Source organism: Octopus bimaculoides, chromosome 18, assembly GCF_046866305.1.
Source record: "Octopus bimaculoides isolate indiv1 chromosome 18, ASM4686630v1, whole genome shotgun sequence".
In the NCBI taxonomy this organism is placed as follows: domain Eukaryota; kingdom Metazoa; phylum Mollusca; class Cephalopoda; order Octopoda; family Octopodidae; genus Octopus; species Octopus bimaculoides.
In genome coordinates, this window is record NC_142945.1 from 12,448,642 (window position 1) to 12,468,375 (window position 19,734).

Genomic DNA, 19,734 nt, shown 5'->3' on the forward strand with positions numbered 1-19,734 from the left:
AGTAAAACTATTGGAGCATTTTAATGTCCGCAAACAGAACAGAAAATGCAAATTTCACAAATGTCAGCTACAAAAAAGATAAACGCCAATTAAGTTTCATGACTTTATTCAGAAAGTTTGTAATGAATACAATAGTGGAAATATTAGTAACAAAAAGATCCTTACAGCAAAGCGACATTTACCTGAACTAACAGCAAACCAAAATGAGTTAAAAATTACCAGCTTAAAATTTTCTTTCGTATCTAGTAAAAAATTTTTAGAAACTAGCGTTTGTACGACAGTCGACAAGCCTCGATTAATCGACCTGTGACCTGCCATAAAAATATCTGCAGCTATATTGGAATGAGACATGCTGGTAAAACTAACAAGTAAAATTTTTATTTCTTTTCTAAAATAAAGATAGTTAAAGAACGCTGGACGATATCGCCAGGGTGAGTTAGTAGAAATTTTAAAACGATCGAACACAAAAATAAAACTAGTGAAAAATAAAACAGTGGAAATGACAAAGTTTTTCAGGTTTGTGATTAAGCATTTCTCCATATTCCAAACAAAACAATACCCTCACTGAGCGTAATCTCGAGAATCCATTGGGCTTTTAAATTAACCGAAGTTACTAACTGCTTCAAAATTCCTCAACAGAAAATTATGAATCAACGACCAGTTAAAAAGCTGCATTTTAATGCAGTATATACTCGGAATTCCGAGAAGTCACTTTCCTTCAATGTGGTTCTTTGGAATTCCAGAAATCACTGCAAAACAAAAAATACGTTTTATTACGTAATTCCAAAAATAAGAACATACACACACACATACACAAAGACAGTTGGGACTTACCAAGGTCAGATACCATTCCCTGGTTTACTGTTTCTTGTGAGTGGCTTATGGTGAAGTAAGTATTCTGAATTGTGCTGTATATACCAACATTTACGACAGAAGTAACGAAAGCACTGCAGATCACGACAAAAATACGGCCCCGTTTGATTCATACAGAGAGTACAAGGAGAGTCTTCTAGATATGGATCTATTTGAACCTATAATATATAAACGATTTCTTCAATTATTTAGAGAAAATCATTTTTGATAATGAAGGATTTTTTAAAGTTAAAAAAAATGTACCTTTTTGACAAATTTAGGAGTTTTGATTTCCACAAATGCTGCTTGGACAGCTTTCATGAAACTTCTACGGGTACTAAATGTCACGCGTCCCGATCCTTGAGGAAAAAAATCAAATTGAGAATTACTTCAAAATCTATTGTATTCAAACGTATGTATTCGTATTGAATCAGAGGAAACAAACTCATATACAAGTTGATATATTTTAAATGATTGCTTATAGTCCTAGTAGATTACGCTTGGTTCAAGCAAATCCAATTCACATATAAGGCTGTGTGGAAAGAAATTTGCTTCCCAACCACATGGTTCCGAGCTCAATGCCACTGCATGGCACCTTTGGCAAGTGTCTATAGCCTCTGGCTGACCAAACCCTTATGAGGGGATTTGGTAAACGGAAACTGAAAGAAGCCCGTATTACGTAAGTGAGTGCGACCACTGCTCGACAATTAGTGTGTTTACGCCTTAACTTAACGGTACGGCAGAAAAACTGAATAAGTACTGGGGTATATTCGTTCGACTAAACTTCTTCGAGGCGGTGCCCCAGCCTGATCGCCATCTGAGTGAAACGAGAGACATTAACTTGGTCGATGCAGACTATCACTATTCCTCACACACGAGCAATAGATGCCTAATGTAGCCGTTAAGTTTAGCTCTGGTCAAGCAGGACTGATCAAAACGTTCCAGACGAGAGTGACGTGTCTGTGGCTTCAAGACATAAGTCCTGGAGCAGCAGATGTTTTAAGAGAAATATGGAGATTTGGCTACTATTTCCAGCAGATCAAGTTAATATAGTGCTGAGGAGCCCTTACCACGCGAGTACACTTCCACCTGCATTAGAATTTGAAGCCACGTTCTGATGAAGTCTTACGACTGAGGAAATGTTTAAGGTTTCATACGTTAATCATTAAAGTTTCATTTTTCTCAGCGTACATTCTACCTACGGCATTTTCTTACGCACTCGCAATCTCACCCTAGATAAAAACGAAAAAAAATGGTTTTCTATCCTTGGCATAGGTTTCTCGTTACCTCTGATTATGTTGAGCAAATAACAGCATAAAAACGTCCGAAAACCGCTAATATTAAAGCAATAACGTATATTCTTGAAATTAAAAAGGTGTTGCAAACTTCTGCATCAATAATCAAAGGAATAACAACCAATCTGCCACTAATTCAATCACGTTTTAAAATTGGGGAATCCCAAGTCACTACAGATAATTAACATTTTGATTTTAAAAATTTGTGAGGACAAATTGGTATTTGTCGCAGATACCTTTCGTTACACAATATATACCTCGATGGTTTCTATGAAAATATTTGAGCATAAGCTTACCTATAGGGTATTTGTGTTTATCAGTGTCAATACCAGCGTATACCACATTTTCAAACAAATCGCTCATGACATTCGAAAGAGCTTCGGCTGTCAACATCCCATGCAGCGCCCCAACGAACACCGTCTTGGTAGAGTCCAGTCTTTGTGATGGTTGCTTTACAAAATTACTATCGCTCAACACCCACGGTATCACTTGAACCTATAATAAAAATAATTTTTTTGGACAGTGGATCTAAGCACACAAAGCTATAAATAGCATGTAAATATCTAGTTGAAAATCCCTTTCGGATAGAAAAAGGAGTGGAAGACTTCCCGTGACGCAGGAAGCTACATCTATCCCAAGGTAAAATGACGACACGAGATGTGGGTTCGAGTTCCATGGTAAGCCTACTTTTCAAAAAAGGTTTCTCAACCCAGTATTTACATACTTAAAGCAGCGAGCTGACAAAATTGTGAGCGGTATTTCGTCAGTTCAAATGCAGTCGGGGGTTGACATTGCCTTTCATCCTTTCGGGTTGATAAAATAATTATCAATTGAGCTTTGAAGTCGATGTAATCTACTTCCAATCCTGGTGCCAAAATTTGAAACCAATATTTATATGCTCTTTATATTATGCGCGCTGCGGGATCCGCCGTTCCAAAAATAATTTGCTCTCGAAAGTCTAAATTGTTATAACGTGAAGGGAAAAAGTGTATGCACACAAACAAAAATGGTTAAAAATAGGTGTACAGCTGGCAGAATTAATGAGGATTTCGAACAGGCCAAAGGGTACTACTTAAATACAGAGGTCCCGACATATCTACGTAACCCTAAAACTAAGGAGTGTGCATTGTAACAACATCGTTACGTCGATGCACCGGGACCTCTAAGCAGTGCCGACTAAAGTATAATACCGACCAATTGGAAAAAAAAAATAGAATACTTAAGTAGGCTCATAACTACTGTCTCTACCCTGTATTTTGGATTAAAGATCGTTTAGTTTCTAAACATTTAATATTTTTAATGTAAAAAAAATCCTTTGGCACAAGTGATGGTCTGCTTAGGCAAACAGAAAGACCAAAAAGCTTGTTAAGAGTATAAGTTATTTTGCTATTAAACGAAAGTTTCGTCGAAAGACCTTCAGAAAAGTTACTTACAGAAAGTTAAAATGTCACTTATCAAATTTTGAAAAGTTCGTAAATAAATTACCTCTTTTGATCGAATTCTTCTACTGGAAATCTTGTAATAATACTCGTTGCCGTTGGTGTAATCTTGGGTGCATGCTTGCAGTAAACCGCGAATCGATTTCTCCGTTTCGTACAACAAGTAAACGTAGCCTAAAATACAAATGGCGTCATCATACAGGTAATCTGAAGGAAAACAATACATTCGCAGAAACCAGTTTTCGCTAATTGCAAAACAATGGAGCTAAAGTTTAACTCACCGTCTTTGCCGGGCCATTCAATTTTCATTCCACCAAACTTGTTAAATGTAGCTTGGAGGCCGGCTAGAATGAGAAAATCCAGGACCGTTTACATAAAATTTACTTTATTTTTAAACTAAAAAAAAATACGACAGTAAAACTTAAACTGATTACCTTCAGTAATATCCCATGGTACACCACCCAAAAATACTTTACAGGAATAGGAAGGATTTTTATTATTTCTAGGTGGTAGTTGACCTCTCCAGGTGCAGCTGGCTTCACAGACAGCTGTGTAAAACAAAAAAAAAAAGAAAATTCATCTCGATTCAGGAGGGGTTTTTTTCGGTTGGGGTGGAGGAGATTTTACAATCATTTTTCAGGGATATTGGTCTTCAATGATAATGAGTGACTAACCTGCTGCATTTTTATGTAGCTTGGCCGCCCGATCAACGGCGAGTGGGTCTGGTCTGTAATACAAAGGATTCACAGCCCATCTTCTGTCGGTCAAAATGTCCATAGATGTCGAAGGTAAGAGGGCCGTAGCATTTGCTACAGCCGATGATACTGCTAGTTGGCTAGGATGAGGTAATGGCAAGGTGTCAGCTTCATATTGGTTATTAGAGCCAACATTAAGAGAGTTCTGAAAAATTTTAGCCAAAATGTCATTCGTCTAGCAATAATGATTCATTCTATCTGCTCGAAAAAATGCGATAAAATTTTAATACATTGGTATTTACCATTAATTCTACCAGGGTGGAAGTGTCAATGCTATCAGGGTAGAGAGACTTCTCGTAGTCAGAACGTATCGGTTGTAAAAGAGACTTGGAGTTTTGGTTATAGAAAATTCCCTCCACTGGAGACCGACATTCAGAGAAAGGGCTTAAAGGCGAAAGCGAGCCATAGTCGCTGAAAGAAAAAGAACACCACAAAAATATAGAGAGCATTAAATCCTATTGATCGGTTGTACGATAACTTTGGAAGTTAAAATATAAGAGTAACCTGGAAGAATTGTGTGACGAATCTGCACGCATGCTTTGGTATCGTTCTGGTGTATAATCTGTAAGAAATTTCAAAAGGTTGTGTTAGTTTTCAGTTTTATTGAAAAAATAAGAATAAAAGTTTATAAAAAATTAAATAAAATCGACAAGAAAGAAATTTACACGAAGTGCTGCTGCCTGACTGCGAAGTACTAAACGGATAATATGTGTTTGAAGGACTTGAAGGAGAAACTCTTGATGAGAAAGAGTAAGGGTCGGCAGAATCTGAAAATATAAAGACCACGTTTGTTGAGTTTTACGCGAATTGAAAAATCTTTTTTTTTTTTTTTTTTGCAACAACAATTTGAAATAATACCTCGAAATTGTTCTGTTGGCATCGTACCAGAAGTTAGGGTCGTCAAATCTAAAGTATTGTCCAATAAAGAGTTGATTCTTTGCATGATTTCGTAATTACAGCCGTTATTGAAACTGTCTGGGTCCATGTTTTGGCTTGTTTGTCTGTTTTATGTTAACACTTGGAGATGTCTGCAATTAAACAGATATAAAAAAAAAAAAAAAAGCTAGTCCCAGAAAGAAAAAAAAAACAGATTTTAATAACAGATTTCAAAGATGTCAACATAAACGAGATTACTCCAATGTTATAAAAGTATAAGCTACACGCTTTTATACATTTTAAAATGCCAAAATTCATTATCTAAGCAAAAGAGTAATATTTACAGTAAATTCTGCCCGCGAATAAAATCAGTCCCGTTGTTTTCACCGTCGTCAACCACTCTAGGTATTTTATTATTACTCATTACAAATTTATTTATGAGTATAAGACAGTGAGAATCAAGCTAATTTGCATAAACTACATGCTTTGCAAAACTGTTTCATATACTTTGTAGCTTGCTAGCAACAGCAGCTCTGAACTTCTGAAACCGTTTTAGCTATGGCTGTTGCAAGAATACTGTTATAGTTTCGAATCGAGTTACTGTCTGAGACGCTGCTTCTCTTCCCCCCCTCTCTCTCTCTCTCTCTCTCTGAGCAGGTGGACATACAGGCCCTATATTCCGAGAAACCAAATATTTGTTTGTTTGTTTTTTCCATGTTACAGATATAAAACCCTTTACCTTTCGCGGCAATAGTGATGGTTTCACTTAAATTCGAAACAGATTTCTGGGGTTCAGTGAAGAAAAGGCTAAATTTTTTTTACGCTTTGCAATCATCTGGTTTCGGGTCCACTCCCACTGCGTGGCACCTTCGACAAGTATCTTCTGCTACAGCCACTAGCGTAACAAAGGGGTATGATAGGGGGGTCCGCCCCGGGCGGCACTTTTAAAGGGGCGGCACTTTTAAAGAGACGGCATTTTTCATCCTGTTGTAGGTTATTGCTGTAGGCAATATGTGTCTTTTGTGGGGTCCGTGGGCGACAAACGGAAAGGCCGTCCCGGGCAGCACACACTCTAGCTACGCTAGTGGCTATAGTCTTCGGTTGACCAATGCCTTGTTAGTGAATTTCGAATGATTTCAAAAATTATTTTGAAATTATAAGCAGAAATAAATGGCAGATTTGGACTGTCCGTACTGTAAAACTATGATAAAAATCAATCATAGTTTTAATGATTGATTACAAACCGGTAAAAAAATGGTTTTTCAAGATTTCTACTTTTTTAAGCCCCTTCTCCCCCTCCTCTCCCTCCTCCCCCACTTCATCATACTCCTCCCTCTCTTACGCAACTTGCCGTGATTTTTTAATTTTGACCTTTTACGAACATTCTTTCAGAAGTGTTTTAAACATCGGGGATGTCCATCACACAAAAATGCGATCCATTTTTGCCTCTCCAACACCTCCACTGTTTCGAAAGATGTATCAAGCTGTAACTTGTCAAGATATATGGTTTAAGGTTTTATGGTTATATTTTAGAGTTATGGTTTAAGGTTAAATAATAAAAAATGGACGTCCATTACGTTGAACGAAATGCTAAGCGGTATTTCGCCCGTCACTACGTTCTGGGTTCAAATTCCGCCGAGGTCGACTTTGTCTTTCGTCCTTTCGGGATCGATAAATTAAGTACCGGTTGAGTATTGGGATCGATGTAATCTACTTAACCCCTCCCCAAAAATTTCAGGCCTTATGCCTTTATTATTATTAAGGCGGTGAGCTGGCAGAATCGCTAGCACACCGGGTAAAATGCTTAGCGGCATTTCGTCGGCTTGCACGTTTTGAGTTCAACTTCTGTAGAGGTCCACTTTGCCTTTCATCCTTTCAGGGTCGGTAAATTAAATACCAGTGAAACATTGGAGTGGATGTAATCGACTAGTTCCCTCCCTCAAAATTTCAGCTTTGTGCCGATAGTAGAAAGGATTTTTCTGTTTTTCATTTTTTTTTTTTTTAGGCGGGGAGATATATATAGAAATAGTCTTGCATACCCCTCCATTTCGATCACTCACCTGAAATCCAACGCGGGTCGGTCTCAGGCGAGTTGATATCAAAAGGATGGCGAACAGACAACACCGCAGTGACCCGCCTACAGCCATCCCTGACATACAAGATCCCATAACAGAGAAATTTAATTCCAATATTGCCCTTTATCAAATCTCTTTATATTCATAAAAAAATAGACATTATTCGGTTTGTAAAGTCGAGCAACGTGTGATCAGTTGTTCCTCATATTCCGAAGTGAAGTCGATCACAAATGACTACTGAATTGATAGCGTAAACGGCTACTCGTTCGACAACTGCGATCAACGAGCTGACGAGAGACTCTCAACTGGGTTGCTCCACCTGCTAGAAATAGTAGCCAAACTCCTCCAAATTACATCCTGTTATCTTTTAAGAATGGATATATTGGGGGACGGGGGTGGGGGGAATTGAAGTATCCCAGGGTTATACAATGCTTTTCTTCTTTTTCTCTGTACTTGTTTCAGTCATTGAACTGTGGCACCGCTTGGAGGGATTTTAGTCGAAAATCGACCCCCAGTACTTATTTTAAAGTGTGGTACTTATTCTATAAGCCATCTTAGCGAGTTGCTACATGACAGGAAAGTAAACAAACCAACACCAGTTGTCATGATGTGTGGTGGGGAGGAGACAAATACACACACAAAGACACACACACACACACACATATATATATATATATATATATATATATATATATAATGGGCTTCCACACAGTTTCCGTCTACCAAATTCACTCACAAGACATCGGTCGGCCAGAGGCTATAGTAGGAGACACTTGCTCAAGATGCCTTGCCGTGGGATTGAACCCGATACCATATGACTGTAAAGCGAACTTCTTAACCACAGCTGGAGAAAAAAAAAGTGGACTAATTCTGGCTGGAATGCTTTAACCATTGATCTGTTCCATCAATACTAACCTCAACCTAAACAACTACTACTACTACAATAAAAACAATCTTTACTATTATAGGCACAAGGCCTGAAATTTCGTGGGGGGTGGGGGGGGGGGGGGTTAGTCGATTATATTGACCCCCGTGCTCAGCTAGTACTTTATTTTATTGACCCCCGAAAGGATGAAAGGCAAAGTCGACCTTGGCAGAATTTGAACTCAGAATTTAGATACGAACGAAATGCTGTTAAGCATTTTGTCCGGCGTGCTAACGATTCTGCCAACTCGTCACCTTTACCACAATAATAACGGTCTCAATTTTTGGCACAGGGCCAGCAATTTCAGGGGAGGGGGTTAAGTCGATTACATCGACCCCAGTGTTCAAGTGGCACTTATTTTACCGACCCCGAAAGGATGAAAAGCAAAGTTGGTCTCGGCAGAATTTGAACTCAGAACGTAGATACGGACGAAATATCGCTACGCATTTTTCCCGGCGTGCAAACAATTCTGCTAGCTTGCCGCCTTAATAATAATTATAATCCTTTCTACGAAAGGCACAAGGCATGACATTTTGGTGGGAAGGGACTAGCTGATTATATCGATCCCAGTGTTTCATTGGTATTTAACTTATCGACCCTGAAAGGATGAAAGGCAAAGTCGACCACGGCGGAATTTGAACTCAGAACGTAACGACTGACGAAATACCGGCTCAGCATTTTGTCCGGTGTACTAACGATTCTTATTTCTTTACTGCCCACAAGGGGCTAAACATGGAGGGGACAAACAAGGACAGACAAAGGGATTAAGTCGATTACATTGACTCCAGCGCGTAACTGGTACTTAATTCATCGACCCCGAAAGGATTAAAGGCAAAGTCGACCTCGGCGGAATTCGAACTCAGAACGTAACGGCAGACGAAATACCGCTAAGCATTTCGCTCGGCGTGCTAACGATTCTGCCAGCTCGCCGCCTTTACTACAATAATAATAACAATAATCAGCGAATGCGGGAAAGGCCATTTTGTCGACGCGAGTAGGTGATCATGACCAGTCCTTAACGAACGTTAGATGCACTTAGCATGAACGGTCATGTCCTGTTATTTTTTGATGATGTCAACTATGCGCAATTTGTCATTGCCTTTGTGATATCTTATGACACATGTTGATTTTTATAGAAGTCAATTTTTTTCCAGGAACCAAATGTGCAATAATATTTTTTTTTTCTTGGAATAGTGAAACATAAATAACACAAAAGCATTTATTTATTTTTATATGATTACTTCTTTTAGTTTAAGTGCATGACTGACTTACTCCCAGTTTATTACTAATGCATATTTCATGAAACCCGAGGTAAATGAAGGCAAAGTTGATGACAATATGATTGGTGCTTACAAACTAAAAGGATGAAAGTAAATATTCTAACTGCAAGAGATGTTCCATATGTTCTGAATTCGATATTCTTAATGACGTGATAGGAGGAAAGAATTGTTTTTTGTTTTGTTTTAATTTCATTTTTATTTATTTTTCGGCAAATACTTTTATTTACCATCAAAATTCCCATTAACTTCAATAATACATTTTCCAAATCGATTGCACAACTGCTTTAATTGCTTAATGTCATGTAAATAGAGCTGTTTTGTCCTGTTTAACTTACCTCTGTTCAGTAGCCGAATGCGGTTCTTCATCACAAGATAATTATCCGCCTTTCAAATTGGTGCTTCAAATTTGGAAATAAGTGAAAATCACATGAGACAAGGCTTGGTGACTCGGTTGTTGTTATTGTTCTTGGAAGCGATGTATATAGCTTTTCAAAGTTACATTTACGTATAGCATCATTTAATACGAGAGCCGTGTAAGTTAGAACATTGTTGTGAAGAAGTGGGGTACTCGGTCTTTATTTAATCTCACAGAAAATATTGGTTTCGAATTTCGGCACAAGACCAGCCAGTTTGTATGAGGGAGGGCAAGTCGATGACAGCAAACACCCCTACCTCCCCAAGTACTCAACTGGTATTTATTTTATCAACCCCGAAATGATGAAAAGCAAAGTCGACCTCGGTGGAATTTGAACACAGAACGTAAAATCGGACGAAATGCCGCTAAGCATTTTGCCTGGCGTGCTAACGTTTCTGCCAGCTCGCCGCCGTAATCTCACGGCAAAATATTTTTTAAAGTATTCTTGAAACTATCTCTCTCTCTCTCTCTCTCTCTCTCTCTCTCTCTCTCTCTCTCTCTCTCTTCTCTCTTTCCTTTCCTGAGCGTCCAATAACACTATCCGTATCGCGTCCTCACTTATATATATATATATATATATATATATATATATATATATATACACACACACACACATACACACACACACATATATATATATATATATATATATATATATATATGTTTGTTTGTAGGTATGTGTGTGTGTGTGTGTACATATATGTATGTATATAATATGTTTATGTATATGAGGGTCAAAGACTTTTCTCAGGCCTTAGACTCATAAGGCCAGTTTCACATTTTTGTCTGCTGATTGAAGTAGAGCAACATGAGATGAAGTGTTTTGTACAAATTGTGCGTAGGTTGTTTGAATATATTTCTCCAAGTCTACTGCCAAACAAATGGTGTTATAACTGATAAACAGGCAGGAGGAAAAAAAGGAGTTTGGGGCTATGCTGATCAGCTCCTCCTTCTCAAAACTGTCTTTAAGGAAACCGAGCAACATCGCCGTTATCTCTTAACGATATGGCTAGACTACAAGAAGGTGTTCGACTCTGTGCCTTACTCATGGGTGATAGAATCACTACACCTTGCCAAAGCACCAGCTGCTGTAGTGAATTCCATTGAAAGTCTAACGACAACACAGTCCGCACAGTTATCATTGACAACTACTAAAGCAACACCTATTGTTGCAAACAAAATTAAGCTATCAACAGGCATGTTCCAAGGTGATAATTTATCTGCAACGTTGTTTGTACTGGCAGTGAATCCCTTGTCAGCCCGGTTAACAAAATGACAAGGCGACATGCTGGGAGATGCAGGCAGGAATAAAATTAATGTCACCCACACATTTTTGTTGATGACTAAAGTTATATTCTGGTAATATAAACAACATAAAGAGACAAATAGAACTAATTACAACATTCTCACGAGACATAGGAATGCAGTTTGGGCAAGATAAGTGCTCATGGATGGTAGTCAACCGAGGAAAGATTGTCGACCAGATAGAGAACATGTACATCAATGAATTGTCTATCTCTTCTATCTCCGATGAAGAAAACTACAAGTATCTCGGAATCGATGAGAATGTTGCATGCGTTGGTGTTGTGACTAAAGCCAGAATAACAAAAGAATGTTTCTGTAGACTCTGGAAAATACGGAACTCAGAGTCGTCTGCATTTAATAAGACCATATCTCACAATGGTTTTGCAGTGCCAGTGCTAGTATCAACATTTAGGATATTGGACTGGACACTCGACATGATACGCAGCCTGGACAACAAAACTGGAGGGCTACTAACCACCACTGGCAACTTCCACAAATTTAACTCTTCACTTCTAGGTGAATTTACAAATACTATTACCCATTTATAAGGCAATAAGAAAAAATGTTAAATATAAAAAAACTACTGTGCAGGCACTCTGAGAATACAGCTGTCTCATGCGTATTGGTTCCGGTAGGGAGGCAACTTGGAGGCTTCTCCGGGCGGGACACACTCCAGTTACGCCCAGGTCTGTCTTAGCAGTACTATAGGCCCTCAAGCAAATTAAGGATCTGGGCCCTATAATAATTTATTTATTAACAGCAAGTCACAGCATACATAGACCAGAATTACGATCCTGGGACCAGCTGGACCCCTGGGCAACTGCCCAATGTACCCATGTCTTAAGACGACACTGGCTACGTCACTGAAGTGTATGAGATATAACCTGTTTGGATAAGCGGTAGCACTTCCAGGTTTTAATGTCTCACAGGTTTCTTCAGGTAAGAGACTACAGCTAAGGATTCCGAATGAATATTCTTCGTGCTGACTCCGGATGTAAGCCCTAACGGCCACACCATGCATTATCAGCGTTGAAAGACATTAATTAATAATCATACTGAACAATATTACACAAAGTTTTATAGCTAACGAGATATGTGGAGCACCCGTCATCGTTCACGACGAAGTGCAAGTTGTAGTCGATAGGCAATAATGAGAATGAGAAATCGAAACCATCTAACTTAACTCGGTTTGCAAGAAAATACACCCTATTTCTAAAGTGCTCTAAGGTATATACAAAGATATTTTATAGCTAGACACGAAACCTGATATATTTTAAGGGGGAACAAACGAAGGAATTGCAACGAAGAGAGATTATCCTAAATGGGAATCAAACTCTTCTTGCGAACACGACACACCGCAAGTTTAATGTGCCTTAGTTCTTATGTAGATATGCAGACTGTCAAGGAAAAGTATATATCGATTCATTCGACTGTTTTATTTCTGGAACTTATTTGAATAGATTCTGAAAATTTTGACTCTTTTACTCCAAAGGGAACATTGTTACGTCAAAATGGTGCCCTTGCAAGGCGGTGAGCTGGCAGAAACGTTAGCACGCCGGGCGAAATGTTTAGCGGTATTTCGTCTGTCTTTATGTTCTGAGTTCAAATTCTGCCGAAGTCGACTTTGCCTTTCATCCTTTCGATAAATTAAGTACCATTTGCGTACTGGGGTCGATCTAATTGACTGGTCCCCTCCCCCAAAATTTCGGGCCTTGTGCCTAGAATAGAAAGAAAAATGGTACCCTTGCTACCCAATGTGTTAAGGGTCACGCTGCACACACACTGAATGACTGAGAGTCTGGAATGATCTTCTCATCTTCCGAACTCGGAAATATTCAGCTATCAAGGAAGACTGTCAGTTTTTGTTGTTTTTTTTTGGGGGGGGGGCACAAATTCTTGATATATCTTAGAGAAATATTGATTTTAATCAATTTTATCTCAACTGGAATATAGCAGATACAGTTTTTAACGCCAATTGTCAATGAATAATTTCTTTTTACCCACCCATGTTTTCCGGGTAGTTTTTTCTTTTTTTTTTTTACATCTGTTTGAAGTCCAAAACAGGAAATTGGTTATAAAATATCATCTGTAAATAATAATTATTTACAGATGACCTCGACTGAAAAAAGGATGATGACAAATATTGATTCAGTATACAAGGATATACACTTACTTTCCTGTTCAGGAACTTCTGATTAAAACAAAGCGACTTAAAAGTATCTGGCCTGCAATCTATCACCAGATTATGGAGATGTGCTGTTAGCTGTCACTAGAGACCCCACGATCTGTGGAACCATTAATTCTTGAAGACATAATTACGGTAAATTAGAAATCTAATTTTCTTTTCACACTTTGTTTTCTTATTAAATCAAATTGATGAATTATTTATTGTTGTTAGTACTGTTGTTGTTGTTGTTTGTTATTATTATTATTATTATTATTATACTGTGAGTTCAAATATCGTTGGCGTGGTCTTTGTCTATAATCCGTTTCGGGGCCGATAAAATAATACCAAATGAGCATTAGTGTCGTGTAACTGACCAACCAGCTTCCCTTTAAAATATTTGCTTTGGGCCTAAATCAGACATAGACACAAGACATAAGGATACACACACATTCTTTTATTCTTTATTCTTGTAAAGAGCGGAAGAAATGCCGCTAATAAAGTAATGTTATAACTGTAATCAATTATCAATTAAACACTAATATCGTTATCGATAACATATTTTATGTTATATTCTTTTACTCTTTTACTTGTTTCAGTCATTTGACTGTGGTCATGCTGGAGCACCGCCTTTAGTCGAGCAAATCGACTCCAGGACTTATTCTTTGGAAGCCTAGTACTTATTCTAGCGGTCTATTTTGCCGAACCGCTAATTTACGGGGACGTAAACACACCACCATCGGTTGTCAAGCGATGTTTGGGGACAAACACAGACACACAAACATATATACGACGGGCTTCTTTCAGTTTCCATCTACCGAATCCACTCACAAGGCTTTGGTCGGCCTGCATCGATATGTGCTAATGAACTGGACAGAACACTTTGCCAAATGTGTTTCAGCCCTCTGTGCACTAAATTCAAATCTTGCTGAGATCACTTTTTCCTTTTTTTGTATACAGGGATCGATAAATAATCAAACAGCTTTAATTTTCTCTGAGAGAGGACTAAAAATAAAAAATAATTGAATAAATAAATAAATAAAATAAAACGAAGAAGAAAGAACGTTTATCTCACAGTTTTACCATTCCTTTCACCACTACTCTGCGAATAGAGCAAGATGGAAAGTAATATTTCTGTTAACTACTACTCAGGAAGTTTTTTTGGGTTTTTTTTATTTTTTTCGTTTTTGCTTTAGATTTAAAGATGGAAACGCCCAAACAAGAAAATGAAGCATTCGCCGCCATACTATATGCCGAACCCGGTGCCCTCGGTTTGATTGCAAACATTATGGCTGCGACTGTGGTAGCTGTGGAGAATATCCTCAATGAAAATGGTTCTCCTCCTGCTCTTATCCTTGCTGGTAAGTTTTTATGTCTTGGCTTGTTTGTTGGGAGTAATAAAGTTATAAGCAAAAGAGATGATATTGTTTTTGAAAGGTTTCTGGTCAATAGAGAATTTCACAGCTTATATATATTCTGTGGTGTAGTAATTTGTGATAAATGGAAGCAGTCGAAGCATTAAGAACAGAAAAAAAACGTTTGATTTGGTTCGCAAACGATGTTGACGACGTTAAGAAGATGATGGTGGCGACAGAGATGGAGGTCCTGAATGCTGCTGGACCAAGTGCTGATGAATCTCCATGTGGCTGCTGTTATGTCGTCGCTTGGACTGGCTGTGTGCTTTGTGGTCAGTGGCTAGACCTCAAAAGGTCTGGAACCGAAAGACATCGACTCGATGTGTCGCTGAAGTTTTATAGCGTGCAGTCAGCTCACCGGAAGTTTAGAAGAGACTGTCTCACGTGACCTTATCTGAAGGCTGCGATTAGTTGGGTTGCATCTTGGCGCGCAATAGAGCAAGAGACAAATTGCACCAATATCAACCAATCAGAGTAGTGGACAACAGGGTCCAAAAGGGCGGCCGATGGCTAGCTGTTATCTACTACGTCCGTATTTATGTATATATAACAGAGAGAGAGAGAGGAATTTCCCTTAATTCGTACGCTACAAAATAAATATATGATATATTCTACATAATTTTCAAGTGTCTCTCCGTTTCAATGGTTAAAAGCCTCGTTAAACTATTTTCAAGTCTTATTGCCACATGTCTTTGACAAAATATTTTACTCAACCCACACTACATCAGTGGAATTCATAGAATCGATATCAGTGGCATTTCAATATGAGATTGACTTGAGCTAGGAATCAAATCCACGTGTACAAATTCTTGGTCGAAAAGCACACACGAAAGTGAGAGATGATATATTCATGATAATTTAATGAGAGAACATGGTGTGCTAAAATTTCAGTAACACTTCGATTTATTCATTCCGTGTGACGTAATTAATATTTATTCTTTTATGTTGTAGGTGTCCATCTCATTGTTATTGGAGGATTTCTGCAATTACTCGCCGGATTTATGTCTTATCGACGTAACGATCACTTGACAGGATCTGCTTTCATTGTCTTTGCCTCTCTTTGGACAATTCAGGGTATCAACCACATAATGATGACTTCATTGCCACAAACAGCAATGCAATACGGAGTTCTACCCGGAATGATTGGCTTCATGGCTCTGTCTGTCGTACTCAGCATGTGTGCAGCAACAGTAAACTATATCATGCCTCCAGTTCTGGTTGCTATCATGATAGCTTTAATTTTCGAGGGCGTCGGTTTATTTTTCCTCTGGGGCAGGCGTGTAGCTGCTGCATTCGAAATCATTATTGCTTTATCTGGAATTTACGGCGTTGTTGTAATGACACTGAAAGGAGTAAGTCAAAGATATATTTTACCTGGTTTCGGAAATGCTCCTTACGACGTGCTTCTAGTTCGAACCAAAGCACCGAAATCGAAACAAAACGAAAAAAAGAAAAACACAAAATATGCTGAACCAATGGGGATGGGGTTTATCGGTAATGTGGTTCCTGCCACAGTGTTCGCCTTTTATCATTTTGGTTTCTTCACCGATTTTCGTCCAGCAATTCCAATGTTCTTAAATAGTTTATTTTGCCACCTATGCGCCAGTTATTATTCGTTTCTACGCCAAGACTTCTTCAATGCAATTCTATACATCATTTATACAGTATTCTGGACATCAAAAGGCATTACTGAACTTCTGATAACGATGGATTTCGCTGGTATAGAAACACTTCGCACTAATTTCTATGGACAGTGGGCTCTGTTAGTAATTATGCTGATCTTGTTGGTGTGTTCCATGTGCCAGACTAAAATCCTTTATTTATACAACTTACTCTTCACTTTACTGATTGTTCTTTCTCTTGATCACATACCGATACCCGTTTACAACTTCACATTCGGAGTTCCTTGCTGTTTAATTGCCATTTTTAGTCTTTTTATGTCTACCTCTTATCTGATTAACTCGATTGCCGAAAAAACTGTCCTCTACGTTGGTGCAGAAGTCTGTGACGTTGAAAAGCTGCGTCGTCTTTTCGAGAGACTAACAGCTTGCACAAGGTTTGTACTGCTTTATAATTGGAACTTGAAGATTAAAACTAATGACTAAATTATTGAATTATCGATCGGCTGACTAACATTTTTCGTATTCTTTTCAGGAGTGTTGGTGCCAAAGTAAAGTATTATGATGAAAGTCTTGCTCCCGGCGAGGTTGTCGAAACACTTTGCTTTCTTGGCAACAGTATCTCGTGCATATGCATTTCTTCCTTAGAGATTACACACGGCACTGAATGCTTACCATGGTTACTCGTCACTGGAGTGGCCCTTTTGCTCTACGTTGCCAGATGTTCATATACTTGTGGAAGTTTATCAAAAACTTATATGCTATTCGTGCACACATTTTATTGGATTTGCTGGTCAATATTTTTAATAAATCGTACGTATGTTCATTATTCTTTATTGCTCTCTCACTTTGCGTATAAGACCTCAACTCGTAATAACATCTGATTGGCGACTTTTGTGATTTGTGTATATATGTGTGTAATGCATGTGTTTAACGTAGACAAAGAGGCAAAACTCAGGTATACATTTTTATATGATTTTCATGTATTTCTGTTATATTATCTTTGTAGCATCTTTGGCTTTTGTTCTCCGACCAGCATCTCTCGCTGTAATCACTCTACATACTCTGGGTATGTTCTTCGTTATGTCATTCCATAAGATATGGATCCCATTTACTCTGTTCTTTGAACTCAACATGATAGCTTTCGTGATCAGATGCTTTGCTGTTAACCAGCCATGGATGAACTTCGTCACAGCTTTACTAGCAGGTAAGTTTGTTGGTGGGACGATCCTAGAGCGAGGTAGCAAGGTGATAGGACTGGAACTAGGGGGAGATGGGTGTACGGTGAGGACATTTTTGTTGTTGCTGTTTAGTCCCGATTAACTCTTGATGCAGTGAACTTATGATGGAAAGCATTTGCCCTGTCTTTTTGTATATCAGGGACTACATTTGATCAACATGCAGAATAATTTGTAAAAATAAGTGATGGTAAACTGTGTCAGAATTGATGATAATGAAATCCCATAATTTCGTCAGCCCAAGTACCTAACTATACTATATATTCTAATGATATCATGAGTATTTCGGATATAGCAGCTGAGGTACGCCGTTGCGGTACATTTTTCACTGGTGTTTATTTTCTACCCAACAATGAAAATCAGTGAAAATCCACCTGAAAGCATTTGAGATTCGATGCGTAGAGTTCCTATGTTCGTTTAGGTCACATATGTAGTCGTGAAGTTGTGAATAGCTTTTTTCCCTCTCTCATTTCTTCACGTGTCCTGACGATAGGGTCCTGACTCCGAAATTTCTAACTGCAATGTAAAAGTTCAGCAGTTGTTTTAACTTCACTTTTGTATTTCATTTCCAGTTGTTTCGACCTTAACGGTATTTTATCTAATTTTATTTTAAAATATCTTCATTAAAAGTGCAGCTGTGTGTGTGTGTGTGTGTGTGTGTGTGTGTGTGTGTGTGTGTGTGTGTGTGTGTGTGTGTGTGTGTGTGTGTGTGATGTGGGTGAAAAGTATAAATGTTGGCCCAAAAAGCGAAATTATTGTGCTTTACGTGCAAAGTTCCTTGAGATATCAGTTCAACACCGATCCCTTTTCATTCTTGCCGTCAGAAATGCAGTGAATGAATGATTAGAATGTTGTAATCCTATAACCAACGACGCTATTATTCAATCTTGGCATAGAAAAATAAATAGATATAGGCGTAAGCGTGTCTGTGGAGTAATAAGTTTACTTCCTAACCACATGCTTTCGGTTCAGTCCTCAGCATTGCACATTGAGCCAGGGTCATCTGTTATAACCCCGGGCTGACTAAAGTCTCGTGAGTGGATTTGGTAAATAGAAACTGAAAGAAGCCCGTCATACGCGAGGGTGTTTGTGTCTGTACCCCACCACCGCTAGACAACCGGTGTTGGGTTTGTTTACGTCCTCGTAACTTAGCGATTCGGCATTAGGAACTGATAGAATAAGTACCCGGCTTTAAAAACCAAAAATGAAAGTGCTGCAGTCGATTCGTTTGACTAAAACCCTTCAAGGTGGTGCTCCAGCATAGCCGCAGTTCAGTAACTGAGACAAGTGAAAGATGTAGATAGATAAGATATATCCAGAGGAGGAAAATTGTTGTAAACATTAATAATGTACGTTTGTAATACATATAAATACATCGGGCTATATCTGTTTTATTTAAGGAATTGTCTCACTCTATGGAACCTTTGCTGGGATGACAAATGGAACATTACAAGGTCATCTTGTACCTTTGGGAGATCCTATATTAAAAGTAAGGATTGCGTTATGATCTTTTTATTTTTCTTCAAGCCAATGATTTTCAAACAGTGCTCCGCGAAAATTGAGCCTGCTTGCTTGCTTCCAGTAGGTTCCGTTGAACCTTGTGATGTGCGACCTTTTTGTAATCATTGAGTTTGAATAGTTTAATAAAACATTTTGTTATTATTTGAAGAAAAAAAAATATTTAAAATAATCTTTTCTTTTTATACTATACACGAAGTGTATCGTGATAGCTTTATTTGCTCGAAGGAACGGTGCATGTAAAGAAAAATGTTTTGCAAGTCACTGACTTTTAACACGAAACCAAAACAAACACAGAATAGAATTTACATTTCAATGATTAAGAAATATATTTTCCACGAAGGAACTGAAGATATTTAAGTTTCAATATATATATATATATATATATATATATATATATATATATATATATATTATATATATATATATATATTATATATATATATATTATATATATATTATATATATATATATATATATATAATATATATATATATATATATATATATATATATTATATATATATATATATATATATATATATATCTATATATATATATAAT

The 19,734-nt window shown here is 37.9% G+C and overlaps 2 protein-coding genes across 3 annotated transcripts in view; one reads left to right on the forward strand and one right to left on the reverse strand.

The window, feature by feature from the left end:
• Nucleotides 1-19,734, forward strand: part of LOC106868648 (uncharacterized) — a 33,669-nt gene that overhangs the window by 4,858 nt on the left and 9,077 nt on the right. Inside the window, exons 2-7 of the mRNA XM_089365782.1 lie at nucleotides 13,327-13,537; nucleotides 14,578-14,742; nucleotides 15,748-16,852; nucleotides 16,951-17,228; nucleotides 17,425-17,622; nucleotides 19,054-19,142. Of these exons, the coding sequence (XP_089221908.1) occupies nucleotides 14,586-14,742; nucleotides 15,748-16,852; nucleotides 16,951-17,228; nucleotides 17,425-17,622; nucleotides 19,054-19,142 (1,827 nt within the window). The 5' untranslated portion in view covers nucleotides 13,327-13,537; nucleotides 14,578-14,585. The remainder of the gene's footprint in view (nucleotides 1-13,326; nucleotides 13,538-14,577; nucleotides 14,743-15,747; nucleotides 16,853-16,950; nucleotides 17,229-17,424; nucleotides 17,623-19,053; nucleotides 19,143-19,734) is intronic.
• LOC106868666 (cytoplasmic polyadenylation element-binding protein) lies at nucleotides 90-5,714 on the reverse strand. Of its 2 annotated transcripts, none has more exons than XM_014914042.3 (13): nucleotides 5,562-5,714; nucleotides 5,200-5,369; nucleotides 5,007-5,108; nucleotides 4,846-4,903; nucleotides 4,584-4,752; nucleotides 4,261-4,486; nucleotides 4,021-4,134; nucleotides 3,868-3,930; nucleotides 3,633-3,760; nucleotides 2,444-2,642; nucleotides 1,117-1,211; nucleotides 835-1,031; nucleotides 90-749 (listed from the first exon to the last, which is right to left on the reverse strand). In XM_014914042.3, exons 2-12 carry the CDS (start codon nucleotides 5,324-5,326, stop codon nucleotides 840-842), a joined length of 1,473 nt encoding a protein of 490 aa, XP_014769528.1. In that variant the 5' UTR covers nucleotides 5,327-5,369; nucleotides 5,562-5,714; the 3' UTR covers nucleotides 90-749; nucleotides 835-839. The 2 variants fall into 2 exon arrangements, with proteins under 2 accessions (XP_014769528.1, XP_089221912.1); XM_089365786.1 differs by having other exon boundaries at nucleotides 5,200-5,404; nucleotides 5,562-5,610.